The sequence below is a fragment of the Gossypium hirsutum genome, chromosome A11, assembly GCF_007990345.1.
Source record: "Gossypium hirsutum isolate 1008001.06 chromosome A11, Gossypium_hirsutum_v2.1, whole genome shotgun sequence".
NCBI lineage: Eukaryota > Viridiplantae > Streptophyta > Magnoliopsida > Malvales > Malvaceae > Gossypium > Gossypium hirsutum.
The window spans coordinates 46,712,842-46,729,197 of record NC_053434.1 but is presented as its reverse complement, the minus strand read 5'-3'; the positions used below and the strand labels follow the sequence as shown (position 1 = coordinate 46,729,197).

At 28.8% G+C, this 16,356-nt stretch overlaps 1 protein-coding gene and 1 long non-coding RNA gene across 6 annotated transcripts; one reads left to right on the top strand and one right to left on the bottom strand.

Annotated features, from left to right (window-relative positions):
* Positions 1-1,958: 1,958 nt before the first annotated feature.
* On the bottom strand, positions 1,959-2,829 carry LOC107959135 (rop guanine nucleotide exchange factor 5-like). Its single transcript, XM_016895123.2, has 2 exons — positions 2,683-2,829; positions 1,959-2,588 (listed from the first exon to the last, which is right to left on the bottom strand). Exons 1-2 carry the CDS (start codon positions 2,827-2,829, stop codon positions 2,100-2,102), a joined length of 636 nt encoding a protein of 211 aa, XP_016750612.2. The 3' UTR covers positions 1,959-2,099.
* Positions 2,830-12,558: 9,729 nt separating this feature from the next.
* LOC107898466 (uncharacterized) lies at positions 12,559-14,602 on the top strand. 5 transcript variants are annotated; one of them, XR_001684420.2, is made up of 4 exons: positions 12,559-12,645; positions 12,751-13,302; positions 13,413-13,470; positions 14,358-14,602. It is a non-coding gene; the product is annotated as an uncharacterized lncRNA (long non-coding RNA). The 5 variants fall into 5 exon arrangements; XR_001684418.2 differs by having other exon boundaries at positions 12,559-13,302; positions 14,365-14,602; XR_001684415.2 differs by having other exon boundaries at positions 12,559-13,302.
* Positions 14,603-16,356: the final 1,754 nt, after the last annotated feature.

Here is a 16,356-nt window from a genome sequence, read left to right as displayed (position 1 = left end):
TACGGGTAGAAGGTGTTACAATCTTGTTCTGCAGCTTATGCAATCAGATTTAATGTGCCCTTTCTTCTTGCAGAAGTCACAAGTTTTACCTCTTTTTGAAAACTTCGACCTACCCTTAGATTTACCGTGAGGATTCTGTTCCTGTGTCCTTCCACGATAATCATTAGCATTGCGATCTTATCACTCACGAACAATGAGACCTTCTCCTTGAGAGTCGGGTTTAACCACAAGATGCTTCATCTTATCATATGAGGTTAAAGAATCATAAACCTCATCAATTGTGAGAGACTCGCGGCTATATAAAATCATGTCTCTAAAGGTTGAATAAGACAGGGACAACGAACAAAGTAGAATCAACCCTAAGTCTTCCTTATCATACTGAACCTCCATAACCTCCAAGTTTGAGAGAATTTCTTTAACATTGTTAAGTGTTCGTGCACAGATGCACCTTTCTCCAAACGATGAGCATAAAGACGCTGCTTCATATGTAGCTTGCTGGTTAGAGGTTTCGACATACATATTTGTTCTAACCACTTCCATAATGCACCGATGGTCTTCTCTTTTATTGCATCCTGCAAAATTTCATTAGACAAATGCAGATGTAACTGTGTTAACGCCTTTCGATTTTATGCCTCTTCTCTTCCTTCGTTAATGTCGATGGCATCTTATCTATCCCTAGCAAGGCATCCTCTAAGTCCATCTGTGCAAGAACTGTCAATAACTTTATTTGTCACAACGCGAATCTGGTGTTGTGATCCAACAACAGAATTTCATACTTAAAAGACGCCATTACCATGATTGAGATGAACAACCTAGAAGCTTTGATACCAATTTGTGAAAAATAGAACATAGATAATGACAAAGTATAACAAAAAAAAAAGAGAAAGAAAAATCAAGAATACACATTTTTATGTGGAAACCCTTTCGGAAAAAAACCCACAGGCAGAAAAGAAGATAATCCACTATGTCGAATTTGAATGATTACAAAAAGAGTAGACTATGTCTATTTATAGGCTTGAAAAACCATATTCTAATAGAAGGAGTGTAGTAAGGTTGAAACACCTTATTCCAATCAATATCAAATAGATGAAGTGTAATAAGGTCGAAAAACTTTATTCTAAAATAAAATAAAAGAAATGTAGTTTTATATGGATTTTACTTTTATTTTATTTTATCACTGTGTTTTATTTTAACTAGGATTCGGGTTAATCAATTCTAACAGCAATAGATTGATTTTTTAATCATTACAATATTAGAAGAGGAAAGTGACAAAGTTTAAATCCACTACTCCAAACAAATTCTTGAAATTACAATAAATAGTTAGGCTCCGTTTGTTTGCCAGTAAAATATTTTCCGAAAAATAATTTCTAGAAAATGATTTACTTTTTTGGAAATGATTTACTTTTCTGGTGTTTGGATGAATGTGTGTAAAATATTTTTTGTTGTTTGGCAGATTTCCTGAAAATATTTTATAAAAGCTGTTTTAAATTAAACAAATATATATTTAAGAATTTATTATCTTTTCATTGTTTAATTGAGTTTATCATATATATATATATTAAAAAATTTATATTTTAAATTGTTTTTACATATATTGCAATGATTTATTAGATGTATATAATAAGACTGTTTTGTTTGTTTCACTTGAAGACACAAATACGATGTAACACACTCATTTGATATGAATATGTTTGGATCATACAAGAATACACTATCAATCAATTATTTACAACTTGTTTAACATTCATCCAACAGAGTACGTGTTCCAATCATGCAACTTTTTGTTGTGGCTACGTGTAATCAACTTATAAGCAACTACTCCCATCTTTATTACTAGTGTCATCAGGCCACCTAAGTTATGATATTGTATATGTAGATAAGTAATAGGTAGTTTGGCAATTTATATTCTATGTTTGATCATCAAAATATTTAGCTATAATCAAATTTGAGACCATAAATGATGCCATGACAAAGCATGAATCACTTAACTTATTTATCATTTACAATAACATGGTGAATGTCATTCTCAAGCATCTTCTAATTCTTACCAAATTTAAAACTTAAAGAAAAGATATAAAATTGATTCATGATGTGCAACATTAGGGCTCTTTCTCAGGAACTGGCTCCAGTTTTGATAAGCTCACTTTTAGACATTCAAAAGATACTGATGCTTCTTGAGTTATGGTTGAACCTGATTCTATTCTTTCATTTGGATTACTGGACTTCTTCGGCCTTAAATCAATATTAAGATAATCTGTCAAGACCTTTGTCACGCCCATCCCACGCTGAGGAACTTTGCTGCTTGAAAGAAATGGTGATCGATCACCCTTTGCAGGGGTAGCTAGCTGTGCTGGTGAAAAGTTCGGGGTTGAAAAAGCTGTTCTATAAGGAGTGCTGAGGAAGGGCACAGAGTAAGGAACCGAATGCCTCTTCTGACCAATAAGTCCGATCCTGGATAGTGAAGAGAATTGATCTGAATGATTGGTCAAGTCATCCACATAGAGCATATCATCAATACGTGCGATAATGTTGACTGCAAGACTTTCCAAAACTCTCGAGTAGCTCTCCAATATGGATTTTCCAACATCCTAATTAACACCATAATGTTCATTTATTAGTATGATTTTTGTAATTAAAAGCATTCATAAGAACAAGTCTTGAATTCAAACAATTGACACAAACCTTATTATACTGAATTTTGCTCATATCTAAAGTGGTCTGGGGAAGACCGGGGAATAGCTGCTTCAAGCAAAGTAGGAGGCTCTCTGCTCGATCTGCAAGTATTTCTTTTTCGTCAAATCGATCATTAAGTCCTTCACCAAATCCCATGATGACTTAAAACTGGACAGATTTGTGCTAATAGGTTTGGAGTTTGATTTTTTCCGCTATAAATATATTGAAGCCTCCACTCGGTTGGCAATCTCAATAGCTTGATGCTAGATGACAAATCAAGGCAATCAAGAAGGCTTTTTCATGATTATATAACTATACAAATAGCTTAGGGAGGCTCTCATTACCAATAGCATTTGATTTGAATTGCCAGAAACTAGACATGGCATTCTAAACTAAAAATCTTTCATTGGATATAACTTGTTCCCTAGAACTCAAAAACTGTCCTAATGTCACATTTTCAAAACATGAGAAAAGTTTATGGGGAAAAGTATTGATAGTTTTACCTCGAGCTTGCTTCTATCCGGGAATGTCAGCCACGAAGGTATTAACTCAACAATGTGATCACTAATAGAAAGAAGCCATTCCATCTCTCGACGCCACATTGCTTTCTTCTCAGAAGGAACTGGTTCTAACCTCCATATTTGCCCAAATAAGGTAGCTTCAAATGGAAGTGAAAGGGAAATAACCATCAAACTAGAGAACCAATAGTAATTGACCAACATAAAATTAGAAACAAATGCCCACATAGGTAAACAGAATAGAAGAAACAACATTCCACAAAGATTGATGATGGCATTTGAAATAGCCAAGGCTGTGCAAAAGCCATTTCCACACCCAGGCATATCTTCTCTAAGCAACAATTTTGCAAATCTTTCCTTCATTAGCTCAATCTCTGAAACCCCCATTATTAACCAATAAAAAAGGAATTCAATTGAGAGACAAATTCATATTATAATCAATAATAATACCTAAAATTGTGGAGCATTGTTTCTTTAATTTCCTATTATCCAATGGGTTTTCTTTCCACCTTCACTACAATTAGTAATGGTATAGTCTTTTGTCTTAGCATTTTCCTTTACAAGCCAACCTAATGAAGGTGGTGAAGCAGACGCTTCCTCGGAACTATTGTGACTGTGTTCCTCCTCATGCTCGGTTGTTTCAGATGTTAAAAAATCAGAACTTGATGAAGAGATTATAAAAGATATGCGACAGACACAGCTAAGGAAAAATGGAAGAGATTATAAAAGATGAATGAAAGGAAGAAGTAGAAAGAGGAAAGTTACCTGGATGAAGAAGGAGATGGAAGATGTAGAATGGCAGGAAAAAGGTAAGAAACAAGCAAGTGAGAGTTAGAAAATGTCTTATAGAAAAATACCCGTAAGACATTTTCCCTAAACCCAAAGCCATTTTACCCGTGTTTTGGAAATCATTTTCCAATGTAAAATATTTTTAGTCAAACAAACACGGTACCTGCTAAACAAACGAACCCTTAATGATAGAACAGAAAAATAACTTGATATATATATATTTGGTATAACCATAAATGTGTTTATTTGTTTTACTGTCTAAGTTTAATCTTATTAAGTCGAGGGTGATGTTCAGGTAAAGCCCTCTCAACAATGACAGTTCTAAAATTCAAATCTTGTCCAAATACTTGAAAATATTCCACTTAAGGCATAATGCCAATTTGAGCCCTCAACTTTTACATATTTTGTCAATTTACCCCTATTATTTTTTTGAGCTAAATTTAACTATTAATCTTTCAAAAAAGATTCAAATCGCTTTTTTAATAGAAATACTGACTAAAACATTATTTTTTAACGATGTTGGTGTCTCTGCCCCGTATGGTAGTCCACATGTACTTTCACATTAACATAATATTATTTGTCTTATATGTCATGTCAACAAATAATTTTAAAAAATAAAAAAAAATTAAAATTATAAAACGTTCATAAAAATTTTAAAAATAGCATGAGGTATATGTAGATTGCCATGCAAGTTGCTATATTTAAAAACTTAACGTTTTAGTTAGTATTTCCATTAAGAAAACACAACAATTCAAAACTTTTTGGAAAAATTGATGGTCAAATTCAATTTCCTTTTTAAATTTCAAGACTAATTTAACTAAAAATATAATAAAAACTAAATTACAAAAGATATAAATATTGAAGGATAAATTCAGCATTATACCTTATTAATTTTTTCTAACAAAACAAAAACATAACCACCCACATTCATACCCTTAACAACTATCTATTGCTTTATTGACAAAAACAACAGACCACCCAATTTCACAATTCAATGCATTTTAAAAAATAAATAAATAGCTTGAAACAGTATATATAACTCTATTTCCCTAAATATCGCAAAAATCAACTTAAAATGTAAAATATTTTTTTAAACAACATATATAGTGAATTTTCCCCAAATACAATATAGCACAAATATAAATATATATCAAAATAATTTTAATATAAAATAAAACTAATATAAACATAAAGAACCACAAAGAATTCAAATAAAACTCATATATAACTTACACATACGATGAGACAGAAACTCATACATTAAAATGCATATAATAAAAGTTGAACCTAAATACTCAAAAGCCAAAACTTTCGTCTTTACTAACAATATCAAAATTCAATGACATTTAAAATTATTTTAATCTTTCTCCTCTTTTTTAGGAAGTTATGTTTTCTCTTAGAAGTTATTTTAATCTTTCACCGTACAAAGTTGTTTTTATATTAGTTTTTAATATTATATGCATCATACATGATTTTATATATTTAATTTTTAATTAGATGTTTAATAATATATTTTTAAATATTATTATTTTTAAATTTTAAATATTTGAACATAATTAAAATATATTAACTTATGGAACAATCAAATATAATAAAATTTAAAATTATAATTAAAGTATTGTATCATATTTAATGTAGAGTATAGTTTTTCTTGTGATAATTCATGCAAAATAACATTATTTAAAATAATAACTAATAAAATTGATTAAATAATTATATGAGATATAGAGTTACTTATTATAGAAATAAATTTTATTATTTAAAACTAAAGTAATATAATTAAAATTTTTGGTTTTTTTTTATAAAAACAATTTGGGTAATGGAAACACAATAATTTAAACATAAAGTAATTTCATGTAAAGTTTAAATTTTAAAAATTATTATATAAATTCATTTGATAAAATTCTTTTAATAGAATTAGAGTTGTTATTTATTTTTTAGGTTGACAGAAGTCTTTTATTAAAATAAAAATATTATTTATAAATGTAATAAAAATTTTCAACAAGTTAAAATAACATAATGATTAATTTTGTGATTTTATAAAAGGTATTGAATATTAAAGATTAATTCCTCAAATGTATTATATAAAATTAAATTAATTGTTTTAATAATTATATAATTTAGACATTATTTTCTATCCGGTCAAACTCGAATCAGTGAATCAACATGTGACCTAACCCTTCTAAATACTTTATTTATAGGCTAAATTTATATATTAAATTAAAATTAAAACAATAAAACATTTAATCTAAATTTAGTTACTATGAAAATTATTTAAATATTTTAACATCATATCATTATAAACCACAAACATGAATGCACTTGTTTTTTTTTTAAAGTGTTATGGATTAATCAGGTATCAACTCGATTAAGAAATGATTCATATACCCTTTTATTAAATGACTACTACTTTATTTTGATGGTCTTTTTATCTTTTCATACTTTTATATAATTTTAGAATAAAAAAACTAAAATAAATTCTTTACCACAACCTCATTTAGGTAAATTTAAAAATAATTAATTTTTAACATAAAATATTTTCTCTCACCAAATTTGTGTATATAGATAATGTCACTAATTGCGTTTAGGGGTGAGCAAAATTCAATAAGAAAATTAAATTTTTTATTCTATAGATCAAGTTATTCGAGTTATCCGGATCAACTCGAATAAAAAATAAAATTTTTCGGTTTAACTCGAGTATCAATTACACAATTTAAATCATCCAATATTCTGAATAAGAAAAGGCAAAAATATACCATTTTGATAAATTTTTATCTTTTCTAAAGTTAAAAGTCAAAATCATTAAGTTAAAAGAAAAAAACTACGTAATTTTGATTAATGTTTACCCATCAAGTTAAAAGACAAAACCATTATATTGTTTATGTAGTTAAATAATATTGTACTTCGTCTACTAGTTAAATAATTGGTCCATGTAAACGCAACATTGAGTATAAATAATAGAATTCGTTAACTCGACTTAACTCGAAATTTTTTTGACTTGATTCGAAAAAAAATCAAATTGAGTTTGGTTACTAAAATAGGGTTCGTCAACTCAACTAACTTAAATTTTTTTGACTCGATTCGACTCGATCAAATACTCACCTCTAATTGCATTGATGTCAGAAGTCAACTTGATATTTAAATTTAAAAAAATAAATTTTTAATATTGAATTTTCTTTTAACTAACTTGATAACTTTTTGACGTGAAAATTGACAGTACTATGATAAACATTTGAATTGAGACGATACTTGCTGTTGTTCGAGGTTGCGACGTGGTACCTCGACGTCACGACGCCAATCCGGTAGTTTTGAATATTTTACATTTTGATCCTTATTCAATCTCGAGTTACCAAAAGAGCTTTCTTAAGCTTGATTTAACTCTAGAATTGATTACATCACATGTGTTAATGATGTAATGAACTTATTAATATGTATAAATAGATGATTTAAACAATAATTTAAATTTTAGTTGCTTCGGCAACGAATGTGATATTCCGTAGAGACTATACTTGATGGTCGGGTCAAGTATGGGATGTTACAAAAATGTTCAAATATAGTGAATTTGGAAAATCCTTAGTTGTGGTAAGCTAAGGTAGTGGAAGTAGGAAATTAGGGTTGAACCAGTATAAAATTTTGTGTCTCTTTTGTTTGCCATTTTTTTTAAAGTTTTTAAAATACCAATTCACCCCACTCTTGGTGATTATCAAGCTTAACAGAAAAAGATAAAAGTACCCTCATAATAATATAATGTATTTAAAATATTTAAGGTCATTTTAGTAATTTCAATGACCAAGGTGGTATCAAGTTAACTCGTGACACTAACTTAGTTACACGTTTAAATAATTACTAGAAACTCTATCACATGCGTATGCTTGTGGAAACCGCGTATTTACACAAAATTGTATTTGAAAATAACATATAATAAATAATGAAGCGTATAACTTAAAACTAATTAATAATAACACAAGAGATATATACGATATTAAAATTAAAAAAAAGATTAAATTGTTTATCTTTGTGTTGTCATCAATCTTGAGTAAATGTCGAGTTAACTTGTGACACCAACTCAATCAAATATATTATTAATATATATATGAAAGATGAAAGTAATAAAACGTATGTAATAAAATTAAAATGTGTAAAAATATCAAAATAAAGCTTTAGATGAGTGGTAAATCAAAGGTTTTACTAATGCAATTGGTTTGGATTTAAATCCTACCATATGAATATTTTTATTGGTTTTTTAGAATAAAAAGACTAAAGTACCCTCGAATAATATAACTTATTTTAATTACGGAAGGACATGTTTGTAATTTCTCTAACCCAGACGATTGATGGTGACACCAACTTAGTTAGAAGCTTAAATAAAAAATTCAAATAAAAAAAATCAAATGTTACTTTAGTTGAATTGACAAAGTTGGAGAAGTGTGTGCTTTGTGTTTTTGGTTCAAATCTCATGCATGATTTTTTTTTCTCTAAATTTTATATAAAAAGACAAAAAAATACCCTTAAATTAATATTTATTGCTTTGTTAAAATAAATACATTTTGGAAATTTAAAAAGTGAGATAGGGCTCGATTATGGGTTCAAAATATCACCATATGCATATTTTTATTTATTTTTATTAAATTTTTGTTAAAATAAAAATAGTAAAGTACCCTCAAATAATATAACTTATTTTAATCATAAAAATATATTTTTGTAATCTTCGTAACTGAATTGGTGCCCGATTGACTTGTGACTCCAATTTAGTCAGAGACTTAAATAATAGTATAGATCTACAACCGAGAGAGATAATAGATTCTGCTTATTAAAATAAAAATGTATAAAATATAATATAATAAAATAAAATTTTAATTGAGTGGTAAATTTAAAGTATTACTAATACAATAAAGTGGGTTCAAAATTCATTATATGTATAATTTTATTTTTATTAAAATTAAAAATTAAAATATTATAAAATAATATAATTTATTTTAATTATAAAATAATATTTTTATAATTTTTTAATTAAGTCGTGAGGGAGATAAAATTTCTTGTAAAGATAAATATGGGAACAAAGGCAATATAGAGAAGTCTCAAAAACAGGAAAATGAATCCACTCATAATTATAAAATATTATTAAGTAAATAAAATAATGGGGGTTGTAAATAAAAATCTGCAGGATTTTGGATAAAAACTAATTTAATTAAAATAGTTAATAAACATGAAAAGAGGAAAGTAATAGCGGTTACCAATGTCGTGACGTTGTATGGATATGATAGCGTTGGGAAATGGAATTGTTTCATTTCCCTTCTAAGGAAGGAAGGCAAAGGACGGTTGGACTTTCCCATCTCCAATGTTGGCGCTTGAGTTGGGAGTTGGGACACGTATTTAAGTTAAGTTATCGAATCACACTCTTTTTTTCTTTTTTCTTTTTTTAATTATATCGATAATAATAAATGCTAGTATACCCGTTATGAAAACAATCTTAATTCATTTTAAGGGATGACCCAACTTAAATCTCAACAAACTACATGTCTCGCAAATCAAGAAAGATGGTTAGATTTGCATAAAATCTATTCTACTTGATAAACTTGGAGTTCAATCATATGTACTTTTTCCACTCTCTTTTTTCTTAATACTGATTAATGCGTACAAAAGTTAAAAATATGTTAAGCACCTCATTGCCTTTATGCCTTTGTGTTGGATGGAAATGTTTTTAGTTCTAAGCTTTAAGCTTTAAAATTAATATTTTAACGAGAGCTCAAGTTTAGAGTAGAATCACCTTCATAGCATGTATTTTATATCATATGTACTGTAAGTAAAATTTGATTTATATGAATTTTTTTTTAAATTTTGATTTAATCGAATTAAGTTATTCGATTTTTTTGAGTTAACTTGAATAAATAATTCAAGTTTCGAGTTTTGAGTTGACTTAGAATTTTACAATTCGAATAACTTGAACAATTCAAATAATTCGAATAACAAATTGATAAATTACTTCTTTGATCCTTGTCAATTTTAAGAATGAGCAAATTGATCACTCTTAACAAAAATTACAAAAAAGAATTCAAAATCTTTATAAAAATTCCAAAATTTATATTTTTTAAAAAATTCTAAAGAATATATAAAGAAAGTTAAAAATTTATTTTTTTTAAAATAAATAATTTTTAGACTAAATAAGTTAATTAATGATTCAAGTTTATTAAATTAAAATATCTTTTTTTTCTTCTTATTTTGTTTTGAATTTTTTTCCAAATATATATGGTTTCAAATTTATGTATTCTAATATGAAATTAGTTATACTGCAACAATATTTTAAATTGACATGTTTAATTTTTTTAATTTAACTCAAACAATTTCACTCGATTCAATTCGATTTGACTCAACTTGAAGTTCATTTTATTTGATTCAATTAAAGAAATCAAATTAAGTTAGGTTAATAAAATAGGACTCGTCGTCTCGATTAACTCGAAAATTTTCACTTAATTCGATAAAATATTCACTCCTAATTATATTGATATAGGTAATTAAAGAATTGAGGTTGGCTTTAAAGTTGTATGAGACACACAAAATCAAATAGGATCTTTATTTAATATGCTTATAACATTTGATTGTTTCATGAAGTTTCAAATTAATTCTAGCTATCTTAGAACGTGAAAATTGATCTTGAATGATTCGATCTATGAGATACATATAGAGAGCAGTTAAAATGAAATGAAAATCATTTTAGTGCCTGATTCAATTGTATTAATTAATTGTCACAATTGTGAATACAATTTTTTATTATATTATTGATCTAAAAGAACTTTCTTTGGCGATGAGTTCACTAGCAGTTCGAAAAACAGCCTTCTTTGGGTTTTGCGAAAGACAACGAAGGCAATACAAGGAGACGATGCAGAAATGCTTAGAATCAAGACCAGAGTTGAAAGAAGGGAACAACTTCAGGGGTTGACAATTAGCAAAAGAAGAAGAAAAAAGAAAAAGAAAAAGAAAACTCCGTTGGTTTTAAGAAATATAGGTGATTTTTATTATTTTTTAGAAAATGAAAAACATTAAAGAAAACATATTTTTTGTAAAAAATGAATATGACGAAGATAATAATTTTTAACTTTATATGAATTAGTCTTAGTTTAAACTCATATAAATGTAAAAAATAATTTTTTTAATGTAAATTATTTAGCTTGTCACCCAATTGTTAGAATATTTTTATTTTGATCATTCAAATAAAAACACTTATAGTTTAGTCATTATCATTATAATAATTAAACATTTTAATTACTCAACCATTAACTCATTAACCACGTGACATCATGTCCACATAAGAAATAATTGTTGGTGTAAATGTCCATAATGGACTTTCACACACTAGATCATATCCGGATAAAAATTAAAAAATAAAAAAAACAAACTACCCAAAGCAGTTACATAAAAACCAATTAAAAGGAATTTCTCTCAACTTTTTTGAGAGGAAGTGGCCCTAGGAATATAGTTTTTTTTTTCTATGTTCTTTTGGTTGATACGAAAGAAAATAGTTTGTTCTACTTTAAGCGAAGGTTAGTGCTGTGATATGCGAACAATATTTCTTTGTGATATTGTTCTTGATTAGTATATTGAACTGTCGTTACACAATGATTTGATATGTACACTTCCTCTGTTGTTTGCTATCCAGTTGCTTAAATTTGGGTCCTTCATGACTGTTAATTCAATATCTTGAGCTCCCAAGTTACATTGGTACTTAATTTATTTAATGTGACTTTTGAGTTAATTTTTTATCATTTGTGTAAAACTGTCAAAAATTAATCAATTTATGTAAATTTAGTATAAAAATAACTAAAAATCAAAATGAAGTATAATTTAAGCTCAATTTAATTATTTTATAATAAAATCATAAAATTCAACAAAAAATATTTAAAATTTGCATGAATTCATATTCAAAAAGTGCTGAAAAAGTATATATATATTTTCATGTTTCCACTGACCTATATAAAAGTCTCTTCATTGTTCATGAAATGCATTGATTGATTGATTCATTAATAAAATTTTCAACTCTTGGAGTTAATTCTTTCGTGCAAGACTACTTTCTTGTAAGTTTTAGAAACGATTTTTCTTCTCGATTTTTAATTTTCCAAGGATTATTTCTTAGAGGTTTGATTAGAGCCATTAATTGAATTTTTTTGGCGTTATATCTTAAAAAGTTCAATTGGGCAACTATCTTCTATCCATATTCATCGGTTTATTTGATCCATCTTCTACCTTTAATTTTTGTCTTCTTTATTTATCTATGTTTTGAATATTTATTTATTTTTTATTATTGAATTTCTTCTTTTAATTGTTTTCATTTTCTTTGTTTTTAAATTTGTTTGTTTCTTCTTTAGGCCAAATGCGAATCTTTTTTCGAATCAAACAACTTGAATACGATCTTAGTCAGCTGCTTCCTATTGGATAAGAATAAAAGAGTAAATAAATAAATTGCCAAAAGTAATTAGATGACAATCACTTAAAAATGAGTTACTCTTAACTTTTTGAGAGGAAGTGGACCCACATTCTATATAAAACATAAATAAAAGGAAAAATACCAATGGCCATTATTACTATTCTTATTTAATTGTAAGCATTCGTTTGTTCTACTTTAAGAAACAACTAGTGTTGTGATACACGAATAATTTTTGCTTGTGTTCTGGTACGTGTGCTTCCTCTATTATTTGCGTTGTTATTACTCGTACCACATATATTCACATTAGTTATCAAACTTAGACTGAAGTCCCATTTTTTCTTGAGTATGAAGTTACCATTGAAGAGCTGAACAAACAAGTAGAAGTTGAAGTGGAAAATGTCAATGGAAAAGTGGAGGAAGAAAGGGAAGAACAAACAGAAGCTGAAAAAGAGGAAGAAGAAGGTGAGACAAGCCAAGGAAGATCCAAACTTCATACCTAGAAACCCAAGAATGTCACATCTCGAGATCAGGGCCGAAATTTTTGGTCGTACAAAGTTAAGATTCGCCAGCAGCAGTGTATGCCAAATGATGTGGTAAGAGATTCGCCAGTTTCTTTGCGAGGCAAGAGTGTACGCCAGTATGTTTGGCGAGCTGGGGTTCGCTAGTTTGTTTGGCATATTGGGGTTTGCCAGTTGAATTGTGAATTGGGTTTGCCGGTCAAAGATACAATCAAACTCAAATTGGGAAAAAGAGATCCAGTGTATTTAGGAATACTTTATGTGCAAGGAACGTTTTTCTTAATTCAGATAGGGTATAAATAAGACCCTTAGTCCTATGAAATTCTTCACTAACTATTCTGCCGTCAAAGTCTTTGTTCTAAAAATCCTATTCGTAGCAATCTGGGTAAGTCTCAGTTTTGTTAGGGTTGATTATTCGAAAATCTAGGTTTGCTTACATGTGTGAAATTCATATGTTCTTTTTACTAATTTGTGTGTTTATGGTGAACTAGCCAGACCCTCTACCAGTAAGGACAATGGAAAAGCTAAACTTGTTTAAGTTTCTCTGCTTTCGGTGAGTGGTCGAGGATTCGACGTGAGTATGTTCTTTTTTTTTTTTCCAAAAGTGTGAATGGTCTGGAATTATCAGGAGTATGTTAATTGCCATGATTTTCAATTTAATCTAATATGTTTCTAAGAACTATGTCTTCAAAATTAAGTTTCAAAGGTAAGTTTTCTGAGAAGCTCTGTTTTAAGCTACTAGACTCGATTTTCAAACCATAATTCTGAAAAGATGATCTTAAATAATAGTTTTGAGTGAGCTCCTAAGCAAGCATATGGTTTTAAGAATATTATGAAAGAAAAGATTTTTAGACTGTGTTTTAAAAACACTTAACGTGCGAGCTTTTTAAGCAAATGTTTTAAGTTCGCCTACGTTCGAGCTTTCTGTGATAAGAAGTTGTGAATTAGCCAAGCTCCATATATGAGCTCTTTGTTTTGCTTCTTAACGAGCCTACCTCTATTAGCTTTCTGTATGTCTCACTCTGTATGCTCCTTTGCGAGTTAGGTTAGATGTATTATACCCAATGAGACTTTTGTTTGACCGAACTAGTCTTGCGACCTAAGGCAGACTCTGTTCGTGTCTTCTATTTAATCGAATCGGGCTTACAACCTAAGGCAAACCCTGTTTATGTTTTTTTGTGAGATGAACTAGTTGTGCGACCTAAGGTCGACTCTGTTTGTGATTTCTGATAAGTACGAGCTGGTTTCGCGAGCTAAGGCAAACCCAAACTTGGGTTTTTAAATGTTTTGAATAAAATTGGTCTCGCAATCCAACGCAAAACGATTTCAAAACTATGTATTCTACTATTTTCAAACTATGTTTTTGAAGCATAATTTATTGGTTTCTAATTATTCACTGAGTTCGAATTGATCTCACCCACTCCTCTCTTACTTCTCAAGTAAGTAGGTTGCGGATAGCATTAGCAAGGTCGACGATCTGGCAAGGCACTTGATTGGATATTGACGAACCTGGGAGATAGGCGATGGGTTTAGAATGTTATTTATACTGTTGACGTAATTATTGAACAATTACTTAAGTTCAAGTTTAAAGTTGTGACCTACTTTTAAGTTTAATTTTTATTATTTTGTGAACCATGACTTGGAGCATGTGTTTATGTTGTTAATAAATCGATGTTATTCATGCATGAGTACTGTGTTGTTTTGCTTTAATATTTGCCAGACAATTATATGGCTGAGTATCATAACTTGCGACCCATGTATGTTTGCATAAATTACTTGCGTACCATTGTAGTGATAGCTTATTTTACATGCGTACCCCTGACTTTGCGAACCCTTACATGTGTGCGGACCTATATTTTTATGTGAACCCTACTAAAGTATGATAACTCTTACAACATGTATGTTCTCCCTCTGTTGCAAAACTTGTTTATTAGTGAAACCACGAAGTATGAAAACCTATGCATGCATGATATCTTTTGCGATAAACATTTGACGCGAAGTAGGTTTATTTATGGATCTATTCTGAAGGTGGTGAACTTAGGTATCTTGGGAACTCATGATTTTGTGCGAACTCTTGTGTTAATAAGATAGACGAGCTTAAGTGGTGTTTAGTCATATGAACTTAGGTGCGATCCTTTCTTGGATTATTTTGAAAGTTTGCATGTTTACTTCTCTGTGTATAATTTTCGCTGTTATGTTTTCACATAACATTTTATTGTTATTCGTAAGTGGTATGTTAGAGGTTTGGTTGGAGTTAATGGAGAGTCACTTTAGTGGCAAATGTGGCATGCCAGATTCGGGTTGAATCTTCTCAGCCGGGTTTGGGGTGTTATAAAGAAACTGACTTGAAAAATGAGTCAAAGAAGAGTGAGAGTCAAGACAAGTTATTGTCAGATTATTTACTATAATGATGGGCGAGCCAAAACTGTCAATGAAGGTATCCAAGGAGACTTAGGCTAGTTTAGCAATGCTTTTCAGAAATGCTTTGGAAAAGTGCTTTGGAAAAGTACTTTTGAGAAGTGCTATTGAAAAGTTTGGTTTAAAATTTAAGTGTTTAACCTTGTTGTCAAAAAGTGTTTTTAAGAAATAAAATGTCTATTTTAGACATTTTATTATCAAGTAAGAAATATGTATTTAAGTAATATTTAAATTAGTTAATATTATTATATTTTAGTAAGAATATAAAAAATTTATTATAACTTGTTTTTAATATTTTAATATATGAAATATAAATTTTAAATATTTTAAAGCTATAAATATTAATTATTTATAAAATTTAATTAGAATATATAAACTATATTTTAAATATTTAAATATAACCATTAAATATTTGTAATTAGTATTTTAAAAAATATTTTTTATTTTTAATTAATAGTTTTAACACATTTGTAATTAAGCACCAAGAAAAAAAAAGAGGGAAAGTACTATGTTATTAGAGGGATGAAAAAATAATTAAGTAGTAAAAGTGCTTTTAGGAGAGAAAAAGCTAAACACGATAACTCTAATCCTCGCGCTACTTTTTTATGGCCACCTTGCTCTTCTTGCTCTTTCTCGACTGCTCTACCTTGCGGTGGTTGGCCACCCAGATTCTATTTGGTCTTTTGGGATTTTTCTAAACTAAAATTACTTTTTTTTGTTGACTATTTAGAGTAAAGTTGCTTCCGTAATGCCACATCAAATGTCATTAGCGAGAAAACTATTGAGTGATTGAAATGTTTAATTATTGTAATGGCAAGTACTTTTGAAAAGTCAAAAATTTCAGCTAAAAGCAACTTGTTTCACACAGTTTTTCTTCCAAAAGTGTTTTTGGAGCCAAAAGTACTTTTTTTAAGCACTACTAAACAGGCCTTTAGATGTGCAACACAAATTTAATTAGATGGTTACCAAAGAAGAGAAAGTAATTAGTGGTCAAACAAAAGGACGGTGAAAATGAGTCCAA

Excerpts from the sequence above, each read along its gene's own strand:
- LOC107959135 (XM_016895123.2), bottom strand. The coding sequence starts at position 2,829 with ATGGGATTTGGTGAAGGACTTAATGATCGATTTGACGAAAAAGAAATA. Across the intron at positions 2,589-2,682 it reads GCAAAATTCAGTATAATAAG|GATGTTGGAAAATCCATATT; the intron begins GTTTGTGTCAAT and ends GGTGTTAATTAG.